The following is a 19,278-nucleotide window of genomic DNA, read 5'->3' as shown; positions in this document are numbered from 1 at the left end:
GGTCAGCTTGTCTGTGAAAGAGGTGGAGGTTGTGGAGCTTGCGGGTGTATATCGTTATAGTGGCTGCTAATAGTGATGACTAGTAGTGTCGCTGATTCGCTGCAGGGTGGGTTTTTCACGAAGAGCTATACCCGGTGGAGCTGCGAGGTGGATTTTGGTCATTGGAGCTCCGGCTTGGGCTCCATTTGGGGGTCAAGGAGTAGGTTGCGGCAAGGGGAAGAGAATGCAAAATTGGAGGGGACATGGGAGAAAGGAGGGTGATGAGAGGGGGAGGTTGACGCTGTCGATTTTGGCAGTACTGAGCGGCAACAACGGTGGTGGTGCCCAGCAACATGACAGAGGAAGCAGAAAGACGTTGGCGGATAGCGCGCTCGAATTGACGGAGTGGTACATAACAAAAGAATTAGTATCCTTAGCGGCAAAGGTGGCATATAATGAAACTTCTCATTCTATTATTGGGGATTTGGGTATATAGACGGTTTTCTAATTTCAAGACATGCATTTTTGGCTAGGACGGAGGGGGTAAGTCATGCTGGGGTCTTTTCTTTATGGAAGGAATGCAGTTAAAAGGTTGATGGATGATAGTGTTATTTATAGGGATGAATACTAAATATTAAATATTAAATATTATGTACAATAAATCTAATAAATAGCTTGGAACAATTGACTAAGACGAGGAAGGTTCTATGGATGTGTTTGAGTGTAGTAGTGTGTGTCTTTCATCTAAGGGTCTGTTTAGTTCACGAAAAGAAATTTTTGGGTGTCACATCCGATGTTTGACTGGATGTCAGAAGGAGTTTTCGGACACGAATAAAAAAACTAATTTCATAACTCGCCTGAAAACGTAGACCATGATTAGGCTTAATCTCTTTGGAATAGTGAAAATATTAGTTCGGAGGAATCAACTCTAATCGCTACTCCCTTCCTTTCAGAATGTAAGGTGTTGGTTTTATCCTAAGTCAAATTACTTCAAGTTTATAAAAAAATTATAAAACATTTACAACACAATTTAATCTCACTAAATCCACCATTGAATATATTTTTATAATATATTTTTTTGGTGTTAAAAAACGTTCTCCTACAACCTTGGTCAAACTTGACAAGCTTAACTTAGGACAAATCAAAACACAAAACATTCTGAAACATGAGTACATATCAAAACAAGACCACAAAATGTTACCAGTATTCGCGCCAAGTTGACAACGTCGCTGTCAGTTGGCCAGAACTAACAAACAGTTACCAGAAGTAAAAGTTCCAGAATGTGAAATAGGATCATTGTGTTTGAAAAAAAAATGTTTGATGCCGCAAAGCTAGAAACTGAGCAGATTTATGACATTACCTGAATACTAAGCAAGCAGGAATTCTAACAGGTGAATTACGATATGAGGTTCTTAAAGACTCATCGATCGGTTCATCCATATAATGAAGCAGTATAAGTAACAATGACACCACATCAAAGACAACCATCCAGACTCCAGGCTGACACATGCAGTCAAGTAACAGGTAATTATTACTGCAACAAGTTTGATCCACTGCGATTAAAACGAAAGAAACTTAAATTGGTCTCAATGTTTCAGCAACCAGCTTAACTTGGCAGCAATTTTATTCACCATTGGAGCACCGCAGAAGCCCTCAGCCTTCAATACCAATCGATATAAAGAATCAGGCCACGACGATCACGAATGCTGATCAGCATCTCCTGATGTTCCTTCGTGAGATGGGACTTCCAATCCAGCTGAAGTTGAAAGGTTTGCAGCATCATTAGAGCTCTAGGCTTTCAACAATGATGGTAACCAAAAAAAAAAAGAAAAAGAAGCTGGACACAGGAAGCATGGGGATGATGCAATGCAATGGATGGCACTGACCGGACTGATCCTCAGAGTCACCATCCTCAGCATAGGCGAATGCCGGACGAATCGACGTAGAGGCGAAAACATGTTGTTAATGCACCATAGACCTAGGCTCAAGTTTCTGAGATTCTTGAACATTGGCTCGCCCCCGTCTTTCTCCACGAATGTGAACTTCATATGTACATAGAAAAAAAATGTCTTAAGTCTTAAATACTGTTAATGCTATGAAATAAAAAAAAATTGTGGTAAAATAGGTGGTCAGAAATATGTGTCGAGTTGAAATCGGGTATATACATACCGTGCAAAATGAATGTTTTATGTTGTGTCCTTGTTATGAAAGAAAATTCATTTGCATAAATATATTCACATGAAAATGTATGATAGTAATGTACAAATGCATATACTAAACAAATAGTAAAACTATGAAAGTAACAGAGTGTTTGGGAGAAGGATCAGTGCTACAGGGCAAGCAGTACAGTACCGTACCTGTCTATCCATAGCTAACAACTCCATGCTACTGACACTTGAAGCATCAATGATAATGACCGTTGCGAATATTAGGTAAGAGTTTCTGAACGAAGAATTGTCTGTTCGTTCATTCTTGATGCACAATGAAACCAAACTAGGAGTAGAAATGCTCAGGTCCTTGAGAATATAGCAGTCAATTATATCCAGATTCTTCAATGAGCTTGATGAAATTTCTTCTACCTCCAGTAAGCAGTCTGTCAGCAGCATATTTTGCAATGCTGGGCATGAATTGGCCAACTGACTGAATATCGTCGCATCTAGAGCAACATTAGTCAGCTCCAAAGTTTCTAGATACCGAGAATTTAACTCCACAAGATTTGGATCCAAGTAGAAAGGTTCCCATTTTCCATATTCAGCAAATTTAAGCACTTTAGCATTGTGCTTGATTGCATGATTAATCCAACAATTGGCGCGGTCAATTGCAAAAGATTTTAGCTCGAATGTGTCCATGGGAGCATCAGCATGGACACGGCTTAGCAATAGTTTGTCAAGAAAACTACTGAATTTTTCTCTGTCCATATGAAACCAATATATATTAAGCTGAATGGACTTCAAGAAGGTCCACTGGTTGACCCACCAATGGGACAAAACACTGGTGCGCACAGCCTCTCGCATTGACAAGAATGACATAATATGTTGGACCAAATCGTTAGGGAGTTTGCTGATCATATCCTTCTCGTAGTGGTGTGAGTGCTCCTTGTGGTCATTTAGGGCTACTTGATTAGATAGCACACCTGCAATATAAAAGTGGATATTGTGTTACATTATTTTAGTGGAGAACAATTACTGACATTGACTCTAACACATGCTCCTTAGTGTTGATACTTGATCTTGGAGAACCACCTAAACAACTTACAACAAATTTGTAGTTTTTATGCTTGCTTAACTCTAGTTTCACAGAGATATTGTCATCTGTAATTCATTTTACATAGATGATAAGTCAGTACGGTGGGCTAGCTCCAATTTATCTTTTGAAAAAAAAAAGGGGGCACATAATTAGGAGGCAATGTACACACTTGAATCATCCATTGCATAAGAATAACTAATATTCATCGTTTTGCACCCAAATGTCCAATGTCTAAAGAAAAAAAACATTACAATGCTTGTTTAATCAAAGGGGATCAGGTTGTAGACGTTGAAAATTGTCTTTGCATGTATTGTCATGTATAAACTAGTGCAGAACATTAGATTCATGTGTAGACTTGGGTAAAAAAAAACCACTTTTCTCGAATATTTACTAAGCAAACAATTCTTTTGTCATACAGGCACCATAAAAACAGATCAAAACAATATATATGCTTAGTATACTGGTGTTCAAATTCTCAAGAACATACTGCTAGATGATGTCCCCTTAATATTTCTTTTTGCCTGGACAATTTGATCACCTTGCTTATTCTCCTGATGGAGCAAGATGGATGAACGGATTGAAGCTTGCTGACGTTGACAATCGTTCAAAAATACATCATATGAGTCCAAATCACCTCTTGTCAGACAAATCCTCCGTAGATAATCACCCTAAGTGTAAGACAAAAAAATTATGAGAACTTCCGTTTAAAACTGAACATCCTATTGATGAGCCATAACCATATGAGTTTCAAAGAGATTATACAAAGATATATAGCAAAAGGAACATGTCAACAAACTAGCAAGTCAAGAATATATAAGTGCATATATTATTAAATGGTATACGAACACCACCAAAACAAGTAATTGCATGACAATAAAATCAGTATATACGATAAAATCAATATATTCTAGAATTAATCTAGAGATTCACATCTTGAAGCCAATAAATTGAAAAGGGGACATAAATATTTGGAACTATGTAAAATGAAAAACTTTAATTGAATACAACCTCAGTCCTAGTGTCTTGTGCATGATACCAAATGAAGGAGTAATAAAACATTTTTAATTAGATCGATAAAATTGGTGTAGAGCATCTTGCAACCAATACATTATATTGTATCATGTTACATAATATGAAGCAAGACAATCGTACCCATGGTTAAGTTTCACACAATTGTTATAGCTCTAGTTAACTAGTTCAGGATTTCTAGCAAGAAGTTGTACTTACTCAAAAAGCTATGAGACATTGCAATAACTAGCAGATCAGCAGAAGTGTTGCTATATTAAGATTAATACTCTATCATGCGCACATCAAAGATAAATAAAGTATTGTATAATTAATATCTAAGGAAATTATATTACAAAAAAATCTATTAAGAAGAAACTATCATACATAGTCACTAGCTATCGTATGGATCCTCTCCTCTATTCTGGCAGCAACCTTCTGGAGATCAATCAATGTTGTAGAAGTACTTTGCAATTTCGTTTGCAGGCTGAACAATCTGCAAACAGAATGTTGAATAGTAGTACATTATTGTTTCAATATGGTACTTCCAACATAAATAGTTCAAAATGTGGTTCTAATATAACAAGCAATAAAAGAAACAGGCAACTGAGGATTTAGGGGTTATTCATACAAGAAATACATATGCAAACTGTTCACTATTTGGGCAATGCATGTGGTAAAGTAACATGTTCAAAATTGTAAATACATTCTCATAAATAATGAAATATAATTTGTCCAACCAGAAGTGTGCAAGATTTTAGCAATTCGTTATACATGCTAAGAGTCTGCAAGAGAGCATTCATAACCAATAATAAGGAGAAACTATATATAATGCAAAAGGAAAAAAAGAGAAAATGATGTGGGAACATGCATGGGATCATCTTTCTTGTGAGTTTTATCACCTGCATTAAAAGCAATTACCTATACCCATACATCTAAACAATCACCTATCCTTTCTCCAGCTCTCTCCCTCTTCCTCATGGTGGGAACAGGGGAAGAATAGGCGCTGAAGTAAAGTACCAGTGAAATAATATAACAAATAATCGACAAATAAACAGCTGAAGTTTTAGTACTAAAATACTAGTCCATAAAGCTTAGAGTCATGCAAAGAACTGGCCAAGTAACTCAGTAAAGAACTATTGACATGCAACCTTAGTTCGTTAATTGGGAACATTTTCTAAACATGGGTATGATCAATACACAAAGGTTTGAACCTCACCAACAACTTTTTATACCAAGAGCGATGCCAATTTTTAGGTGATCGTGATGGTTAGATAGCAAGCCACATAATTATCACAACTCTTGGATCTAGAAAACGTCAAATTAGATCTGACTACCGATACATATCATGCTTCAATTAGATCACTAAACAAGTACTATTGCATCGAGCATGGTATCCAATATTCATAAATTATCATCGATTCAAAACTCTGCAATCAATTTCTCATGGCAAAAAAAAAGTAAGGATTGGGTGAGAGAGAGAGAGAGAGAGAGAGAGAGAGAGAGAGAGAGAGAGAGAACTCACATATCATTTGTCATGCAATCGCGAATGTCTTGGCCAAGACGAGTCCTCCAGTCGACGCCTTGCTCGATGATCCCTAACTCGTCCATGGCACCGACTAACACAAGTCTTGTCCTCTTTGGTTTCGTTAGGTAGAAGTGCTTAGAGATGGAGAAGAACAAGAAGAGGTGAATGATATAAGCAAAATTGAACCTTTTTGGCTTTAGTTGTTGGTGTGAGTCATGGGACCCGCAAAAAGAGTAAATGCTATCATGGAGAAAGGTATGGCCCACATGACAACATCGGCTCGCTTACAACATCTGCGGTAGCTTCTAGAACATCGACAAAAAGAAACTATATAAAGTAGTTTTATGGCATTTGTAATCCAACATCTATGACACACGGAGTTTGAAGCTAAAGCGAGGATTATATATGATAAATAAAAAAAAAAAAGGGGAGTCTGATTTTATCTATGCATGGAGCTCTTAATTGAGTCTATTTTTCAACTGCAAACTAGGACATCTTACTCACAAAGCATTCAAACCAGACATATTACCCCTCATCCCCTCCCTCCTCTTCTCTTATGTATTGCGTTATGCAACATGACTTTACACCCTATTTAGGGAAGACAACATCATTAGCCTCCTTTCTTGCCATTTGCAACCTCTTTACTACCCCCATGTGGAAAAAATGGCACGATGAGTTTTTACTTAATAGGCAACAAAATACATTGAGCCACTCTACAAACATTCAACTCACCATCCACGAGTGGGCCCAGGGAAGGAGGGAGGGTGGTGGATGGTGTGGATCTAGGGAAGGAGGGAGGGTGGTGGATGGTGTTAGTGATATGCCCTAGAGGCAATCATAGAGATGATTGTATCACATACTATGTTTACATATTTATCTGACATTGTTCCTTGAAATAGATAACTCCTTATTGGTTAATGAATATGTGATTCTTTCATGAGACTCTTTATGTTGTTTGTTACTATTTCTAAAGGATCCCTGATCAAATATCATATATGGAACAAATATGTTTATATGATTAGCACATGTATTAATTGATGATCATGACTCATGGATCATGGTATAGAGATACCAAATTAATAATGTGGACACATGTTGGTGAACATGTTGTTGGATAGACCCAACATGAGACACTGCAAGAGCCCACTACTAGAAAAATAATTTATTGCCATGAAAAAAATAGTAGCATCAATGCTAAAATTGTGGCAATAGATACATGTTGCCACAATCTTAAAATCGTTGCTAGCCGTGGTAATAAATAGCGTGGAAACAGGTTATTGCAACGATTTTTATTTAGTTGTAATAAAATTTGATATTGCCATAAAATGGATGTGGCAAAAAATATATATTGCAACACTTCACATGGTTGCAATAAATAACTATTGCCACCACTCCATGTGTGGCATTAGTTATACGTACCAAATTAAATGTTTCAATATTAATTTATCATCCTAACTATTTTCTTTTGATATCTTGTCATGTCCAGGATTCGAACCCAAGATCTCTCCCTTACGCGCGCTCTCCATGACCAACTCACCTACGCATCAGTTTTGTTTAAAAATGCATACAATTCCATTTGAGACTGTCTAACTTTGATTTGAATCATGAATTTGAGTATTTAAAAGATTTCAAATGAAAAATTTAAGTTGTAGATCTCATCGAGAGCTATAAATTTCATATAAAATTTATCCTAATCCGTGTCCATATGAAAAGAATAAGTCAAATTATGAGATGATAAATTTTTTATTGCAACGAACTAAATGTGTGGCGATAGAACATGTTTTTTTGCAATAGTAATGTTTTTTTTTGGCGATAGCTCATTTCCTATTGCAACAAAAATACTGAATAAAACAACAATTGTAAATCGTTGCAACAAAATATAGTTATTTGCCACAGAAAAAATATCATTGCAATAGTATAATATATTGCCATGAATTATTTTTCGTTGTAATAAATTGGTGGCGATAGCTCAACCCTCTTGTAGTGGCCATATGTGTTGTGTCATCAGTGATCTCATTTAGTGTTGGTGTTGAATCCTTAGACTTGAGATTATCATGGTTCTCAACATGTGTAGTAGCTTACTTAGGGACTGCTAAACGCTACTCCGTAAATGGGTAGCTATAAAAATAGTTTTCGGGTATGCTATGAAACATGTAGTGGGATATGAATAATCAAGATGGGATTTGCCCCTCCTATGGAGAGATATCTCTGGGCCCCTCGATGTTGTAGATTATGGAAGTGCATGGCCATACCAAAGGTGATTAAGGAGTCAATCACAAGTTATATAATCTATCAACAGGTTTGAGTGAATGATTGAGCTATTAGAGGATGGCATATATCTAGCCTTGAGCTTAATCGATATTGTGAGGCAAAGGGGTTCATACAAGTATACACTAGAGGTTCAGCCGATATGATCTTTATGTATGCCCGGTGGGTCAATACGTTCTGCTAGGGGCCGCTGTTGACGCGTGGACCGAAAAGGAGTTTTCGGGTTACAGCCGAGTATATATGAACCTACAAGGTCGCACGCTTAATGGGCCAGAATAAGGGGATTGGATGGAGATCCAATATGAGCTTAATTTAGATAGGGATCTGAATAGGAGTCCTACGGGCCTTGAAGGCCCGAGTGATGGATCCTATATATTCGTGAGGGGTGTGACCGGCGGAAGTGATTGCATCACGTGAGAAACCCTAGCTGCCACTTCCCTCCCCGAGCAAAACCCTAGCCGCGTGCGGGTGCTAGCACATCTGCGCGTGGCGTTCCGTCCTTGTACGTGTGGATATTGGTAGAGGAGCCGCTGGTTTGCGGTGCTGATCGGCGTGGGAGTACGGCGAGGAGAACGCACGAGGAGGAGAAGGTCGAGCCGGTGCGATCGACTACTTCCTCTACATCGACGCGCGCTACTTCGCGAGAGTTCTTTCGACTTCTCAGCGTCTTCTTCCGCTGCGCAGCGCGTCGAGTGGTAACAATCTATGATCTAATACTTGCATGGTTCCTGATTTACGGGATAGAAAATTTTGATTTATGCTATCGTAGTCTACGCGTATCCCAACAGATGGAAGAGAGTAGTTCTAGTTCACTAAGTTGAAATTGAGTTCTTCAAGTTTAGCGATCATCAATCGTCTTTGATCTGACACTCCCAGTCAGGCAAAATTCGGTTCATTTTGCAGCTTACGTGCCATGGTTATTTGAAACTTTTGAGATTTAATAAATCATTTTAAAATGCAGTTTCTAGCATTCGTGCCATGCTTTTTCTTAAGAAGTTTAAAATACAGTTAAAGACAATTCTACAAGAAAATAGAACCATGGAATACAATTTTATCAAGAAGTTGTGCTGGATATATTTTTAATAAAATCTCTCAATGCTTTAAATAACTTTAGTATTTCCTTAAATTTCCATAGCACAATAGACTATAGAACATTTATGATTATTTGCTAAAAGAAAAGGACATATAAGTCCTCTTCTCTATTAGTCTGAATCAAGGCCCACCTCTCCTCTCCCTTGTACATACTCATTCGACAACCCAACCACACTTTACCACTAGCGAGTAGGGTTCATTCATTAGTTCCATCCCCTTCATCTAGCCGATGTTGCCTCTCTCCTTCCGAGGCAACTGCCACCCTTCCCAATGTGGTCAGCCACAATCTCCATATACTTGCCTCCAATCCACACACACTACCTATTTTCGAGTGCTGATATTCTCCCATCAGAACATCATAGTACGCAAAGAGAAGGAACATTGAGTCCACCTCCCCACGACCACCATCAAAGCCGTGCAGGAAACCACCTCTGCTATTGTGCACAACTTCTAGAAGCTCCATCCCTTTCCACACCAAATTGATACATACCAACACCGCAACCCTATGTTCTCTCACTCTCTCTCTCCTGTCTTTGCCCTTGGTCGCAATTGGAGAGCCAGATGAATAGAGATATGGTTGCCTCATATTTGCTGAACCTTCAACTAGGGATGATCTTATGTTGTTCTACCCTCGATAGCCGGTGCACATGACATTGGGTAGAATTTTAATCTTTTCAGTAGTTGCTTTAGCTCATGCCTACACTAGTCTAAATGTTGGTAGTGGTGGTGATAGTGAATCTGCCACCTTAACCGCTATCACTAATGTGTGGGCCCCACAATATCGGTGAAAATTTTGTGGTCCCTAATTAAAACACTATCAATCTCTAATCCCCAATCTGTCCTTTGATTCCGTGGTAATGCACGGGCAAATATGTTAGTTAATTAGAATATTGCTAGAAAACTACAGTATTAGATGTGTCATGAGATTCGTAGGACCTAGGATAACTTCTGTTCTGTATTTGCCATTGCTTTCAGGAGTAGATTTCGCCACGGCGAAGAGTAAAAAGTTCATAACGTGCACCAAGTATGCTCACGTAGGTCAGCTAAGCACACAGATATTGCTGAATTGCTCCAGACGTTTTCTTGCTTCTTTTAAGCGCATGAAATTTTTATCATATACGGTTAGCAATCACACCGAACAACAGTGACACATTTTTATCCAAGCAAGTCCTCAGCGAATTTGGGAATGAACAAACCGTTTTGCAAACAAGTTGATTCTCATGGTATTTCCAAGGAACTATCGTTCAACCTCAAATTCACAAAAGTTCCCATTGTAAGCTACCATTCATTAACAAAACCAAAACATAACAGTGACACAAGGTTCATAATCTACACTCAGCAACAAACCCTAGCACTGAACTGCTCCCACAACATGTTCACTATACTATCATGGATTTATCCAATCATCAAAACTAACAGCTATGTACAGACTTAAACTGTCACGAACAGAAAGCAAGCACACAATTCGATTGATTCTGGCAATTGGTTGGATTAGGGAGGGATTGGCTAAATTTGCATCATACAACATCGGACGCAACTGCACCTGGTTGTGTTGTTGGGCTCGAGTTCTCCAATTTGATAATGTTATTTGCCAACTTGTTGTCTCTCTTCTCAGATGGCACAGCTCCATCCTTTTTATCTACAGATTTAGTGTCTTGCTTCCCCTCCACGGCCTTAGAGTTGAGAAATCGACCACCGGACCCCCTTGCCCTTTTCAAAGCATGTAGATGGCGGGACTCATGTAGGTAAGGCTGAAGAAGGAACAAACCAAAAGGTACCAAAGAAATGAGAAACAAATAACACAACTGAGTTTCAATATGAACAGAAACTAGTGCCCATTAAACATGATAAAGCATTTAGAACAAGGAGCATATCATTTTTTTCCCCCTTAGTTCTCTACGTGTTCAAGTGTGAAAATATATTAAGTTTAGTGAGGAGAACATTACTTGAGCACCTTATTAAAAAGATTAACCATAAATTGCTTCTATCGGTCTGTAGTTATCAATATAAAGGAAAAACGCGACTTACGACAAAGCTATTGGATTAGCCATATCGTCTAAATTAAGATTGTCACAGACTGACTATATCATTTAATGGTGTTCTGTTTAAATTAGTTAGCACAGTCAGTTTTGATATAAACTTGAATAGAGATGAAAGATATTCTCAAGGAGATGGAAATAACAGGGTAGATATATTGCCCCCTTAAACCTTGCTAAAATCTGATACAATCTATGTTTTGCAGTCAAAACAACTATAGAAGATCAAATAAGTGAGGGATTTTCCCCTTAATTGATTGATATGTGGGATTATAGACTAAGGCGTTGCAAATCCATAATTGCAGCAGTGAAAAAGGTGGGAAGCAAGAAATGAAATTCCAAACACATATGAACACATATATTCATCTAATGAGATCAATGGATGTATCAATCAGAAAAAAAAAAACAATTCACAAACAAAAGGGAAACTGTAAAAACCCAATAAGTTGTCACAACCATGCTGAACTTGGAGCAAACAGATTAATTTTCATTTTCCCATTCATTTCTTGAAATTTTGATATGGCCTGTTTTGGTGGCATGGGTCAATCTTCAACAACAATATTGAAGAGGTGCCAAGGCAGTTTCACCCCGTCTGATAAATAGCTTGAAAAGCTATGGCTCAAGCAAGTGTAATGTTTAGGAAATACCTTGCGGATTTTGTTGGCCTTATTTTCTGATTCAGCTTTTGCACGAGATTGGCGCCGCCTTAATATACCATGATACTGCCTTGCATTGACATATATGGGCTCTACAACAGCATCAGTCACCAAGGGCACAGAATGCGGAGGCATTGCCATTAAAGCAGCGTTAACCTAAAGAAAGCAGATAACAAAAATCAGCTGCTATAGTAAATCTGATATCTGACTATATCGGTAATGTAAATTACCAGAGGTTGTCCACTATAAGCACCATAAATGCCTCCATAATAGGTACCAATATATGGGTAAGCTACTGGAGCCTGAAAAAGAAATAACTATTTATTAGGCCTGAACCTGAGCAGTATAAGAGAAGATTGGTAAAAGAACCAGGTATTGATAGTAACCGGTAAGAAATTAGTCATATAATAATGTATTCTTTTATTTCTCGATCAAATTGTAGTCAAATTTTACCATCAGAACTTCGAGCAGAAAAGGATCCTAGGTAGCCGTCATGTTTCTAAAGCAAGAAAGAGAACAGATCATACTGTAGCTGGTCCTACGGGGGCCACGTATTCCGCAGATGATGTGCCCAAACCAGGATCTGGATGTCCAGCAGCTGTAGGACGAAGCTGAGTTTCACCATCTGGCTTCATGCGTGGCTACTAGCTAGTCAAATTCACTGTCAGCAAAGGGAAAATAATTCAGTATTTCAGCGAGTGACAAAGGCATCACATCTAATACCTTGTGCAAAGCTACAAACAAAACTGTAGTCAGCCCCAAAGTGCACAAAAGTACACGACAGACAAACAGATCCTCCTCAAGCATTCCCAGTTATTCACGACCATTCTTCTACCTTTCATAAAAGAGAGCTAATAACTAAATTATTTTGTGACAAGTATCAGTAAATACTCGACCTCCACACAGTATTGCTCCATTAGGATTTTTCCCATTCCAGAAAACTCCATACGTGGTTCCACTACTTGAACAACAAACACACCTCAATGTCTTTCTTTAAACAGATAAGCTGTGGAAATCAATTACAAACGAAATACATCTCGTTTCAACTTTCCATGAATACCACGAATTACAGCTTAATGAGCTACTTGTTCTTCTTCGCTCTTCACCCTGGATTAACATTCAACTAACCAAAGAACCCGCTAAGGCCCTAATTCATCATCAAACTGCCGCGGCGCACTAAATCCCATCTTAACACAACCTTTACAGTTTACAGGCCGAGTTAATTTGCATCAGGATGCAGCAAACAATGAAACAGAACAAAGAAGAAGGCATTCACTCTAGTCTCTATCAAGGTACCACCAGTGCCACCGACAACTGCAGGAGGTCAGAAATCCCTAAATGGAATGGCTATATTGACCATACAGAAAGTAATCCTACTCGCCATGTTTATTATACAGCTGGGTAGCCACACCACAAAAAGAAATGCTCCAAACAGGCGGCTCAGCATATCATGACGCATGGGACCGAACCGAGCCAAGCTAATCCACCTCCACTCCACACACCGCGGGGGATTCCGCCAACTGAATCTACCCAAACAACTCCTATGCAGATTCTACGCGGCCTCAGGAACGCGGAAATCGGCAGAGCCCACAAAGAAAGCCGACACCATGGAGAACCCACCGTTCGTCCGGCGAGCCGACGCGGCGATGGGGGGGGGGGGTGGGGGAGGAAGAGGAAGGATTGGATTACCTCGAGCGCCGCGCGGATTCGCCGGGGCGGGGGATTCTGCTCGGGATTGGGAGGAATCTCTCGAAGATGAACAGGGTAGGGGGGGTTTGTCGTGTTTGAGGCGGATGCGCTTCTGGTTCTGGAATCTTCTCGATCCCGCCCGGTTCGAAATTGACGGTCTCCGTTTGACAGCGATGACGCCGTCAGTTTGGAAGATGAGGTATCTTACAGAAAGGACCTCCACACATAGAGAAATTACAGAATGATCCCTGAGAAATAGGGAGAGAAAAGGACCTCGAAGAAAAATATATTATGACTTAGTTTGCTTTGAAGGATCAATTTTCGTCGTATCATATCAATAATATTGCCAAAACATCTATTGTTGGCCCGACAATATAGGATTTTTAACATTTAGCAGTAACAATATTATTGTCTTAGATGGGGTAGCTTAGACTTAGTGCCTGTTTGGTACAGCTCTAACTCCAGCTCCACCCCTCCTGGAGCTGGAGCCCAGCCAAACAGTTTCAGCTCCACCAAAACTGGGAGTGGAGCTGGGTGGAGCTCTCTCACAAAATGAACTAGAGTTGTGGAGCTGGGTTTAGACAGCTCCACAACTCCACTCCAGACCCAACTCCTGGAGCTAAATTGAGGAGTTGGAGCTGTACCAAATAGGCCCTTACTTCCACACACGGTAGAAAATATCAATAAAAAAACCAAATTTTAGGCCCTATTATATTTTCTTCAACAAAAACTGGATAAACTTTTGGATAAAAGTGGCACGCTTTTCAAACTGCTAAACGGTATGATTCGTGTAAAAACTTTCCATATGAAAGTTGTTCTAAAATATGAGATTAATCCATTTTTCAAGTTTGTAATAATTAAAACTTAATTAATCACACGTTATTATCACCTTATTTTGCGTGAAACACTTAATCTTTATCTTCATCTTCATCTTCATAAGATTCAAACACTACCTTAGATAGAAATAGAAAAAAAAATGCTCATGTGTTGCAACATGTACTAAACGTTTTTAAGTAATACAACATATATTAGGGTCTGACTAATAGATTGAAATATTATGATTGCTATATATTATAATTGAAAAAGTTGATGAAATTTTTTCTTTCGGCCGAAAACTCATTCTTTTCTTCCATTTCAACCCCAGCCTAATCCGCTACCTCTCTTCGACCTAGCCCACAATTGGAGCCACAGGGCCCAATTCACAAAGCCACCCTCTTCAACCTGGGAAAGATAATCCCATGACTGTATGCTAGAGCCTATTCTCGCCATCAAATCCAACTGAATCTTTCTCGATCTTCCAAAATTGGTTGAGGGCTCTTGATGAACTCAATCTCTTCTTTCCACTACCCAAAATCGAAGCAAACCCTCAAAACTCTGGATAAAAACGGCCGGGAAGCTCGTAGAGTAGCCACGCAGTGAATTAAAGCTAAATTGAAAGAGAAAATCATGAGGAAAATAATGATGGAGGAGTGGGGAATCAATTTTGTGCAATCAATTGGAGAAGAAAACACACTGGGAGATGAATCAACGTGGCGGCAGCACGAGGGTTTGGCCCGGCGGCGGTGGGAGACGCGCTGTGCGCACGTGCAACGGATCGGATGATATCAAAGAATCGATATTTTTTCGTGCAACGGATCGGACAATATCAAAGATTTTGTGTGATGAACGAAAAAATGGTATTTTTTGAGTATGTAAGCTTAATTGGCATGTCATTAATTATTTTTGCATTTTTTTTGAAACTTTATTTTTTTCGAATTGATGATATTTTTATCTCATCCTATATTTAGGTTAAGAATCAATGTTTTTGTCTCAATAAATTCAAAACGATAAAATAGCCGGGAGGCACATGTGCATAAGCTGTCGACCACCATCCCTTCCCTTTTCCCCTACCTCTTGTTCTCCCCCCCTCCCCCCCTCTCTATCTGTATATGTTTCTTTGTTAACTCCTCCTTGTTTCTCAGTCTCTCTTTCTCTCCTCATCTCTCTTCAACTCAATCCACAACTCACCCAAGTCTCCAAGACCATCCCACGAGATGACCCGTCTCTGCTTGTCACCTTCTTCGGTAACCTCTCTCCCCAAGCGGCGGTGTCCAGATCGATACCTTAGCAGACACACGGCATGAACCGTCGGCGGAGGGTCCATGGCGGTGGTGTCCTAGGGTCAGTGCCAGCGCTCGCCTCTCCCCTTGCCATCTGCCTCCATCACCACGACCACTCCTCTCGTCGGACGATGAGCTCGATGACGACAATGCGAGAGCTCGCCGGGGTCCGTCCTCTCATACTCTCCTGGCTGGTGCCCCCACTCTTGCCGGACGGCAAGCTTGATGAACCTGGCGCTGACCTGGGCGATAGTTCGCCTAGGGTTCTCATCTCCTCCTCCCTAGCTGGCGCCCCTGCTCTCCTCCTCTTCCATCTGATGACACGGATCTAGGGCCGGTGACGTGGATCAAGCCTAGATTGGGCGCTGGTGACATGGATTGAGCGCGACCACTACTTGCTGGCCTCCACCTTAGCTGAAGACAACGATGATTTTCCCCATAGCCGGATCGAGTGTATATTTGATTTTCTCTTCTCTCAGACTCGATTTCTCTTTGTTTTCTTCTCGAATTGTCTTACCATAAAAGTTGTCTTTTTAGACCCAACTTGTTCTCATGATTGTGTTTTGGGGAGGAAATTTGGGTTAGATTTCATCATGTGTTCACATTTCCATCTTTGTTGTCTTTTCCTCTTGTGCATCCGATTCAGTTGGTTTCTCTGGGAGAGACGGCCAAAGGAAGTGCAGATGGTGGAGGGCATCGTGAGCAAAGCAAACATTCGCACGACGGACGAAAGCGCATGGGCAGCGATCGGAAAATTACGGATTTTTTTAAGTAGTTAAGATAAGATTTCAGTGAAAATTTTGAAACACAGCTCTACTCTTAGTGAAATCCTGCCTTTATCCCTGGATGACATACAAATAAAAATGCTTCTTATACCCATGAATTTTTTTCCATACCCATGAATTTTTTTCTGTGGGAATTATAGGACGCGCCTACAAGTTGTGCGCCCAATTTTTTTTAAAATCGGGCGTTGTTTCACCAAGTAAATTGAAAATGTTTCAATATTTTAAAAAGCTGAAACACAACCAAATCATCTCATGAACATTTTGCTACAACATATGAAACAACGGTTTAAAAAAATAGGCGTTGTTTCACCCTATATAAAAACAATGATTTAATTATTAGAAAAAGTGAAACACGGTTAGATACTCATATCGCTAGATGAAATAATTTGTTTCAATGTATGCAACAAACGATTTAAAGCTATTGCAATACTTAAACCCCGTGTACATCAACAAACCACGTGTCCATCAAGATGAAATTATTAAACAATATCGAAAATCCACTGCAACATTTTGATCCATACATAGTGAAACATCACGAGTACACTAGCTGAAACATTGTTGGTGGAAAAAAAATAAAACGGATCCTCCTTAATAGGACATGTCCGTTATATCTGGGCGGCTGTTTCAACGGGCGCACGTGGTGGGGCACGCGGAGGCGTGGCGTCTGATTTTTTTCTCCCCAATCCGGCACCCGATAAGGAGGATTCTCGAGAATTATAGGCCCTGTTTGGGGAGCTTCCAGCTGCTGCAGCTTCTCCCAGAATCAGAAGCTCCCCCAAATAGTCCAACTTTTGGTTCAGATTCTGAGAAGATGTAATTGTAGAATCCAGAAAATGAAGTAGAAGTCAGAAGCTGGAAAAACAAGCTTTTCCATATTCTCAAAGGCTAGCTAAATAAAGTAAAAGTCAGAAGCTGGGAAACCCAGCTTTTCCAGATTCTCAAAAACCAGCTACCAACCAGCTACTTCTCAGAATCTTAAGCTCCTCAAACAGGCTCATAGTGATCCACCGTATCATGGTGGCAACCAATGGGCTGGGCTTACATCGATTCCAGATGTTAAATACTACCTCCGTTTTTTAATAGATGACGCCGTTGACTTTTTCTCACATGTTTGACCATTCGTCTTATTCAAAAAATTTACGTAATTATAATTTATTTTGTTATGAGTTGTTTTATCACTCATAGTACTTTAAGTGTGATTTATATCTTATACATTTGCATAAAATTTTTAAATAAGACGAATGGTCAAACATGCGAGAAAAAGTGAACGGTGTCATTTATTAAAAAACAGAGGGAGTAGGAGACAAATAAATGGACCTGAATATTTATTTCTAATTAATAGAGGGTGCCCATTGTTTGGACCTAAACAAAAGCTCTTTTAAGATAATCCCTATAGTAGTTAATTAGTCCATAATCCAAAAAAATACCCTGCAACCAGAATACCAGATGGGAAAAAGGAAGCGGAGAGACGAAGCCCTAACCAATCCAACCATTCCGCCGCCGTCGTCCTCTCGCCGTCGCCGTCGCCGTCAACGTCGTCACCGCAGACGCAAGCGTTCTCCTCCGCCTCCGGCGGCCTCGCCGGAGTGGAGGGACTGGTCTTCGCCGCCCGGCGATGTCCTGCTGGCCATCTTCAGCCGGACCCCTCACGCCGACGTCCTCCGCGGCGCGGGGCAGGTGTGCGCGGCGTGGCGGCGGGTCGCCGTCTCCGAGCCCGCGCTGTGGCGGCGCATCCAGCTCTTCACCGACGACGACGACGAGGGCGCGGCCGGGGGAGGAGGAGTAGTCGGCCCGCCGGGGTGGCGCGGGATGGCGCGCGCCGCCGTCGACCGCAGCGCGGGCCGTTGCGAGTCCTTCCGCGGCCGCGCCGACATGGGCCTCCTCGCCTACCTCGCCGGCAGATCGCCCTCCCTGAGGGCCATCCGCGTCACGTCGCGGATCTACGTGCGCGAGGAGGAGGAGCTCGTCGCCGGCGTGATCCGGAGGCTCCCGCTGCTGGAGCGGCTGGAGCTGTCGGGCGGCGGCGTCTTCCCGGCGACCACGCGGGTGATGCGCGCGCTCCTGGGCCACTGCCCCGCCCTCCAGGTGCTCGACGCCGGCGGCTGCGCCACCGACAGCGTGATGAGCCGCAGGGTGCGCGAGAGGTGCGAGGAGAGGATTCGGCATCTCCGGCTGCCGCCGGTCAATGGCTGCTGCGGATGCTGCATGCGGTATGCTCAAAGGTACGCAGATGAACACGACGATGAAGATGATGATGAACAATTAGACGATGATTGATGGATAGTGGATTTGGAAGGTAGCAGCCGCTAAAAGCTGATTTCGATCGATTGGGAGGTGTTTATTTTTCATTGTTTCAATGTCAGAGAAGTTACAAATTTTGTTTGGTTGGATTTAGCCTGCACTATTTCATAATTTTAATTTCATTCTTCTATATGTTTTCTCGTTTTAACTGCAAGGATGTGGTATGATCGACCTGCTGCACTTCTCCGTTACCATGCATTAAACTATGAGAAAATCCAAGAAATTAATTCCATTGACAAATGTCCAAATTAAAGTTATTGGCACTATCTTATGTGAACCCCAAGATACTGTCGCAATTTTGCATCCACTTCCAGGATGGGCTTATTGATGGTTTTTGTAGCACGTTTAAGATATCTAGTATTCCCTAACCTTCTGAATTTGGTAGAAATGTTCCCTTTCTTTCTTTTTTCATCAATCCAAGCTGTCTGTTGGCAGGGCGTCATTTCTGAAGAGCCTTCGCCTCATATCTTGCAGTGGTGTCACGGGAAACTATTTTGATCCCTCGAGGGATGTCCCATCGTTGTTTGCATGTCACTTAAATCTCTATTATTATAAAAATTAAAGATGTTTTTCTGGTATTTTGGTACGTCATCC

General features: G+C 40.8%; 3 protein-coding genes across 3 annotated transcripts; 1 reads left to right on the top strand and 2 right to left on the bottom strand.

Annotated features, from left to right (window-relative positions):
• Nucleotides 1–1,639: 1,639 nt before the first annotated feature.
• On the bottom strand, nt 1,640–5,959 carry LOC127783326 (putative F-box/LRR-repeat protein At5g02700). Its single transcript, XM_052310583.1, has 6 exons — nt 5,756–5,959; nt 4,618–4,726; nt 3,713–3,893; nt 2,337–3,112; nt 1,866–2,021; nt 1,640–1,735 (listed from the first exon to the last, which is right to left on the bottom strand). The coding sequence occupies exons 1-6, from the start codon at nt 5,839–5,841 to the stop codon at nt 1,640–1,642; spliced, it is 1,404 nt and encodes a 467-aa protein (XP_052166543.1). The 5' UTR covers nt 5,842–5,959.
• A 4,424-nt stretch (nt 5,960–10,383) lies between these two features.
• LOC127781502 (nuclear transcription factor Y subunit A-4-like) lies at nt 10,384–13,622 on the bottom strand. The gene is made up of 5 exons (XM_052308463.1): nt 13,500–13,622; nt 12,338–12,471; nt 12,041–12,112; nt 11,802–11,966; nt 10,384–10,869 (listed from the first exon to the last, which is right to left on the bottom strand). Exons 2-5 carry the CDS (start codon nt 12,443–12,445, stop codon nt 10,636–10,638), a joined length of 579 nt encoding a protein of 192 aa, XP_052164423.1. The 5' UTR covers nt 12,446–12,471; nt 13,500–13,622; the 3' UTR covers nt 10,384–10,635.
• Nucleotides 13,623–17,817: 4,195 nt separating this feature from the next.
• LOC127782769 (putative F-box/LRR-repeat protein 9) lies at nt 17,818–18,866 on the top strand. The gene has a single exon (XM_052310039.1). It carries the CDS (start codon nt 17,830–17,832, stop codon nt 18,658–18,660), a length of 831 nt encoding a protein of 276 aa, XP_052165999.1. The 5' UTR covers nt 17,818–17,829; the 3' UTR covers nt 18,661–18,866.
• Nucleotides 18,867–19,278: the final 412 nt, after the last annotated feature.

Source organism: Oryza glaberrima, chromosome 8, assembly GCF_000147395.1.
Source record: "Oryza glaberrima chromosome 8, OglaRS2, whole genome shotgun sequence".
Taxonomy (NCBI): domain Eukaryota; kingdom Viridiplantae; phylum Streptophyta; class Magnoliopsida; order Poales; family Poaceae; genus Oryza; species Oryza glaberrima.
The sequence above is the reverse complement of the archived record's forward strand: the minus strand, read 5'-3'. Positions and strand labels throughout refer to the sequence as shown.